Below are 6,950 nucleotides of genomic sequence, written 5' to 3' on the forward strand. Positions count from 1 at the left end.
TTCGGCCGCTGGGTGCGATCGAGGTGGGGGCGCGGAGTGGGGCGGGGGGGGGGGGGGGAGAATAGGTTAGAATACTTCAGAGAACTGTACAATCGAACCGAGAACAACAAGGAATTTTAATTGTGTTATTCATAAATGCTGGTCAGAAATGTATGTTGTTCTCCGCTTAATACACTACGCTAAATTTAATAACTTCACTTCAACACGAACCACCAATCTCCAGATCCGAAGTCCACCGCGCTAACCACTACACCACTGAGGTAGGACGAAGAACAACAGAGGACTGAACAAGAAAAAGGTCTGACAGCCGTGACGTCACGGTACAACTTTTTCAAGATTTACGCGAATTTTCAAATTGATTCAAGTACCTTGGGATCTAGAACTCGTAGAAGAAAAAGAAAAATTCCCACGTTCCTCATTTTTTTTCTACTCTTCAAATTGAAAACTTTTCTTCTACTCTTCAAATTGAAAACTTCACCTAAATAATTACATAAGGCATATGGTCCTTCTACCTTCTTCTCCCCACTGGATGGTTCAATATTACCTGGATGAATACCCATCTGGGGGTGCCCAGGAGGGCCGGGTCGGAACATGAGTTGTCCCCCAGTGGCGGCCCCCGGGTTCAGCATAGGATGGGGTATGGCTACTTGCGGCCCGGCCCGGATCAGTGGGGGTCCATGGGATAACATCATACCGGCCGCCGCGGATACCGGGGGCATCATAGCTACAGACACGGGGAGGCCGGGGGCCCCGGGGCCAAACCGGGGCTGTATGGAGGCCGCTGCAGCCGCCGCAGCGAACCGAGCTCTATCCTCCTGAGGAGAGAAACGAATGAACAAACAATTATTTGGAGGTCAAGATATTACATTACATACTTGATTATAAACAATATTGAGGACTCTCATGTAAAAAATAATTCAACCTAACATAAATAAAACGAAGCGGTCAAAAATCACATTCACAAATCTGTTTTCGACATTATTTGGAGGTCAAGATATTACATTACATACTTGATTATAAACAATGAAAGACATGTTTAGTTTAAGTTTAAAGATTAGATTACCAGTCTGGAACCACCTCAGAATAATCTATGATTAAAGAATTTTGTCGTTTTAAATGGGAAGTATTGTGTCTCTTCTCGCCCATCTGATGAGAGGCATACTACGGGATGGGCATGCTACGACTTTGGAAAAAATTTCAAAAAAAAAAGTTCAATTTTTGGACACTTTTTAATGATCCCTCATTACACGGGGAGTATTTTAAGATAGGAAAATTTCGCTTTCTGATGCTGGATGAGGATCTTCTCGTCTTCAAACTCCCGATTACAATACCTGACAAACTTGGGTTAAGGAAAAACATAACAGAAAAAGCTATCCTTTCATCTTTAAACATGCATGCTTATTTATACCACTGGAATAGGACTAAAGAGTCCTTTAACCCTAACAATATGCTTCAACTACACATTATAAAGACAATTCTCAAACAATATTATGGATAAAATTCCATACCTCAGATAGTAATTAGGGAACCCATGCCCTCAGATAGTAATTAGGTAACCCATGACCAGTTGAGGGTCTTGACCACTAAACCACCAGGGATTTATACTGCTATAGGACCTTTATACCAGTGGTAACACTAGGTACCTACTCCAATCTTATGGCCTTATTCTTGAGCAACATTTGAAAATAAAATTTATTTGGATAGGATTGAATTCCACCTTTTTTCGTGTCCCATTTTACAAAATTTCTTAAGTAGTACATAGTTTGGTAAGCTGTAGATAAAATTACAGATTAATATGGGTTTTATCTGCACTGCAAGATGTTTGCAAGGTTATAGACCTATACTGCTACAGTAGCTATAGGACCTTTATACCAGCGGTAACACTAGGTACTCCAATCATATGGCCAAATTCTTGAGCAACATTGACAATAAAATTTATTTGGATAGGATTGAATTCCACCTTTTTTCGTGTCCCATTTTACATGATTTCTCAAGTAGTACATAGTTTGGTAAGCTGTAGATAAAATTACAGATTAATATGGGTTTTATCTGCACTGCAAGATGTTTGCAAGGTTATAGAGTTGTGAAATAAGAATTATAAAGGATACCAGCACCATGGCTTTGACTGCTTCTTCTTCTTGCGCCCCATATTGTCTGAACACTAAAGTACAGGGGAGGGTACTGCACCAGGATGATGGTGAGGTGCCCCAGGGAAATGATGATGGTGATGTGCCGCCACATTAGCCGCGTGTACCGCAGCTTGAGCCGCAGCTGCCTGGTGATTCATCTGAATCTGTTGTACTGCCGCTGCCACAGCCGCCTACCGGGAAATAGCGGTAAAACAATCACAATCAAGCCTCAACTGACATAGGTTAGCCTAGTTTGCTTGGAGGTAGTGCGTTTGTCCATTAAGTTTCATGGGCTAGATCGCTAGTTCAATTCCCGCCCGGAGCGGATTTTATCATAAAGGAAATAAAAGAGCACAACATTTTTTTTCTTCCCGAAGTCAATGCTATCGATCGAACCCATGACCTTTTGCATAACAAGCAAGGGCGTTACTTCGAGACCACCTCCGCACGGATTTTTTTTTTTTTAGTAAGCTTGTCAAATTCAGTTGCCTCGGAACATGAATTTTCAAAACTATGATCGAAACTATGACCCCCTGACAGACAATTCAAACTGGATGGAATTCAAAAGAGACCCTCGACCCACCTGCGGGTGCGGTGATACCCTAACCGTGGACCATATATTTAATTGCCACACACATCTACAAATAAAGAGAAAGAGATCACAGGTCTTTAGTTAATACAATTAATTATTAATTAATTACTATGATAAACTCATATTGAACAAACTTGAACTTAATTTTTCAACTTTTTGGCCTTTTCGAAAATATATTGGGCGGCCATTTTGAATTTGATATATTGCAATGTTGCCGATAGTCTCTGGAGAGAAAAACCTCTGAAAACCTCCCATACTTTTTTGTTGCTCTGCTGCATGAGGGGCACTTCTTGCCCATTACAAAAAACAAAAATACAAATCGAGGAAATGTTTGGGCTTTTCCTGAATACGGAGGGAAAAGCGGAAGCTCGAAGATCCGATATCGAACCTCACACAGGAGACCTGTGCAACCTTTGCATATTTTTTTTCTCTACCCCCTCGGTTTATATAGCCCTCTCACCCCTTACTATGGAGTCCGGAGACAAGATTCGAACCCCGACACCGAGGTTCTTTTTTCCCCTAGCTAAAAGCGTTTTCATACACTTTTGAGAGGTTTTCAAGAAACTAAAACCTCCTAAGAAGAGGTTTTATAAAAAAGTTGACAACCTGACAACACTGTTATTTTGTAGCGGCAAATTTTAAAAATTCATTTTATCAGAAAAAAATAAAAAAATTAATTTTGTGGAAAGAAAAGCCTGCAACCTACAATCGGAAAAGTTGTCTGGAAATGCTGTAATTTTAAGAAATACAGGCTCTTTATAACCTAAAGTAAGTGACATAACTAGTTGTTATATCAGTCATATCAAGGGAAAACTCTAGTTGCTTGAAGTAGCCACAGTGTGTTACAAATCACATTTCAGGATAAAGTCACATTTTAGTTAGGTGCCCATATAGCTACCTGGTTTTCTAGTTTACCTACCCCAAGCTACAGCCAGTCAGTATATTGAACTGATATTGAAAAATCACAGGCTCATGTGAAAGTGCCTTTTTTTCAAGAGGTTTGATAGAGAGAACTGAACTGCCAAGGTTCCATCATCTTGAAATTGAAAAGAGAAGGAAGACAGGATAGAAGAAAGCCATCCATTCTGAGAACACACCTTAGCATCCATTCATGATAATAGCTACCATGGGCGGGAATCAAACCCCCCAACCTAGCACCCACAAGACACATGCTACCCTCCAAGATATATATATACCTATACTGGTAAGGATTTAGATTTAATTCCCACAATTTTTCCATCTCTCCTGTGATTTGTTACAGTCCAATCTTAAATCTAAGTCAACTCAACAAAATGCCCATCAAATACATCGGCAGAACTACAGACTTTGCAGGCAAAACTCTTTGGGAGATACTCGGGAATCTGAAAGGCTATGGTGTAGGCAGACTCTTGTACAGACAAAGGTTTCAGAGATATCCAGAGCCATGTTATTTTAAAATCCTCAAAGTGCAGCCTGTTCAACATGATGGGAATCTAGAGAACCCGGTAAGTATTATTCAGAAAGTACCCTTAAACACATAATATACTCTTGAACACGATTCGGGGGGAAATCTATAGACAAAGTGCAGCCTGTTCAACATGATGGGAATCTAGAGAATCCGGTAAGTATTATTCAGAAAGTACCCTTAAACACACAATATACTCTTGAACATGATTTGGGGGGAAATCTATATAGATTGGACCATGGACCACAGATGGCCTACTCCTGAAAGTAACCTTGTACTTTTCAATTTACAATATTTTGAAAGAAATTCCAGCAAGATAATAAATACATACATACATATCCTAAGTCGTTCTGTTTGGTGGAACAGGTCGACTATTCACAAAACCTCTCCACCAAGTTCTATCATTAAATTTTTGTTGGTTTTCAATGAGACTGGGATTTTGATTTCTTTTGATGATATCTTTGTTGATTTGATCATTCCATCTCAGTCGTGGTCTACCTTGCTTTCTGGTTCCTTCTATATTCATTTGGAAGTATTTTTTTAGGCAATCTATTCTCATCCATTCTTCGTAAGAAGAAGATAATAAATATCATTATAAATTAAACCCAATGTAAAAAAAAAACTTATTGATTGACAGCTTATTTTTGAAGTCATTACTTCTCTTGCAGCATGAAAATTATCGCAAGGTAATGGTCTATGTGGCGAGTGTATTCCGAGGTGTCCTGGAGCCTGAGGTTCAGGAGATATTTGCTACTTCTTACAAACCAGACTATAGACTTATACCCAAGCATGAAGAACAGGAGTGGCTAAGACGAACAGGAAAAGGCGAGAAGAAAATCCAATATATTGATCCCTGGGTTGACATGCCACCCCTGTTGAAGGTAAGTATCTTTTTTGTATTATAAATGTTTGATCTATTTTGTAGGTTTCAGTAGCCTATTCCACAAAAAAACAACTTTGCAATCCAAAATCTTCACTCTTTGCATTCCACATGTATTTTCCCCCTCTGCATGAAGTATTAAATTAGACGTGGATTGTGCCAAGTATTTTGTGGAGTTTAGGTGCTAAGTCAACAGGAGAAGATCAGAAAATAACTTGTTGAATTATTTGTGATGGAAATGGATGGGTCCCATTTTTTGTTGACACTAGGGATCGAACCCAGGACCTTCTGCATGACAAGCATTTTAACACTAGACCAACTATGCTCTGTTGTAGCTTGCTTTTAAAATTGTCATTGGTACACTTTGACTTCTGACCCCTTCATTAAAACCTCTTCTCTAGCGCCACAGCTTCTAACACCAAATGCTTTTCTCTTGGATTTTCAGAAAGTGGTTGCCAGGGATTTAGAATTGGAAAACAAAACACCCGAACTCCACAGCTTCTAACACCAAATGCTTTTCTCTTGGATTTTCAGAAAGTGGTTGCCAGGGATTTAGAATTGGAAAACAAAACACCCGAACGCCACAGCTTCTAACACGAAATGCTTTTCTCTTGGCTTTTCAGAAAGTGGTTGCCAGGGATTTAGAATTGGAAAACAAAACACCCGAACCAAACTCATTCAGAATGAAAGTCAGTTTCCTTGAGACTTGCAATAATCTCAAGCGAGAAGCCGATGAGAATCATCCGGCAGATATTAAGATAGAATCGTTCTTTGGCACCCCACTATCACCGGAGCTGTACGAAATCAAACCAGAAGTAGCCGAGTATTTCAAGCAGAAAAAACCTTACTGAGCAAAGATATCTGTAGTAGTATTTCAAGGAGAAGAACCTAAGCAAAGCTACTCTAAAGTAAGTTAACTCAGATAGAACATGTTTTCCAATTGGTGAGATGGATGAAATGTTACTGAGCAAAGCTACTTATAGTAAGCAGTACTTTCAGTTAACTTCATGTATTTGTTGAATTTGTCAACCTCGCTCGCCGGGAATCGAACCCTGGTTTCTTGCATTGCAAGGTGAGTGATCTCTATGCCAGTGTTCAATCTCAAGCGAGAAGCCGATGAGAATCACCCGGCAGATATTAAGATAGAATCGTTCTTTGGCACCCCACTATCACCGGAGCTGTATGAAATCAAACCAGAAGTAGCCGAGTATTTCAAGCAGAAGAAACCTTACTGAGCAAAGATACCTGTAGTACTTAGTACTTCAAGATAAGTATTTCAAGCAGAAGAAACCTTACTGAGCTAAGATATTTGTAGTAGTATTTCAAGGAGAAGAACCTAAGCAAAGCTACTCTAAAGTAAGTTAGCTCAGATAGAACATGTTTTCCAATTAGTGAGGTGGATGAAATGTTACTGAGCAAAGCTACTTATAGTAAGCAGTACTTTCAGTTAACTCCGTGTATTTGTTGAATTTGTCAACCTCGCTCGCCGGGAATCGAACCCTGGTTTCTTGCATTGCAAGGTGAGTGATCTCTATGCCAGTGTTTCTTAATTAGTTTGGCCCGCGGAACCCTTTTCAAAAGGTGAACATCTTTGCGGAATCCTGAACTTTCAAGTTAGCTCTTATGGCATAGAGTCTATGCCATGAGAGCTAACTACCATTTCATTACAGGTTCCAGGTATACACTATACAATGTGATCGTAATATTCGGATTAGATTGTTATTGATCAAATAAATGATGATTATAACAGCTGTCTTGTACAAATGCAAAACTTTTAATTTTCTTAACTTCAATATCTTTCTACTAATGACCAGAGCCACAATGAGAGTTTAAATAAACTCGGTATAAATTTAACTCTTGTATTAGGGGCAATATGATTGGCTAAAATTATTTGTAAAAATAATT

At 39.4% G+C, this 6,950-nt stretch overlaps 1 protein-coding gene across 1 annotated transcript; it reads left to right on the plus strand.

Moving 5' to 3' along the window:
• Positions 1 to 3,360: 3,360 nt before the first annotated feature.
• Positions 3,361 to 6,585, plus strand: LOC103509419 (28S ribosomal protein S34, mitochondrial). The gene is made up of 5 exons (XM_008474034.3): positions 3,361 to 3,489; positions 3,983 to 4,205; positions 4,834 to 5,046; positions 5,669 to 5,761; positions 6,146 to 6,585. Exons 2-5 carry the CDS (start codon positions 4,014 to 4,016, stop codon positions 6,278 to 6,280), a joined length of 633 nt encoding a protein of 210 aa, XP_008472256.1. The 5' UTR covers positions 3,361 to 3,489; positions 3,983 to 4,013; the 3' UTR covers positions 6,281 to 6,585.
• The last annotated feature ends 365 nt before the right edge of the window (positions 6,586 to 6,950 follow it).

Source organism: Diaphorina citri, unplaced genomic scaffold, assembly GCF_000475195.1.
Source record: "Diaphorina citri unplaced genomic scaffold, Diaci psyllid genome assembly version 1.1 scaffold497, whole genome shotgun sequence".
Classification (NCBI taxonomy): domain Eukaryota; kingdom Metazoa; phylum Arthropoda; class Insecta; order Hemiptera; family Psyllidae; genus Diaphorina; species Diaphorina citri.

Bases quoted from the DNA above. Each gene is read 5' to 3' on its own strand.
- LOC103509419 (XM_008474034.3), top strand. From the start codon at position 4,014: ATGCCCATCAAATACATCGGCAGAACTACAGACTTTGCAGGCAAAACT. The intron at 4,206-4,833 runs GTAAGTATTATT...CTTCTCTTGCAG, and splicing joins ATGGGAATCTAGAGAACCCG to CATGAAAATTATCGCAAGGT. The intron at 5,047-5,668 runs GTAAGTATCTTT...TTGGCTTTTCAG, and splicing joins ACATGCCACCCCTGTTGAAG to AAAGTGGTTGCCAGGGATTT.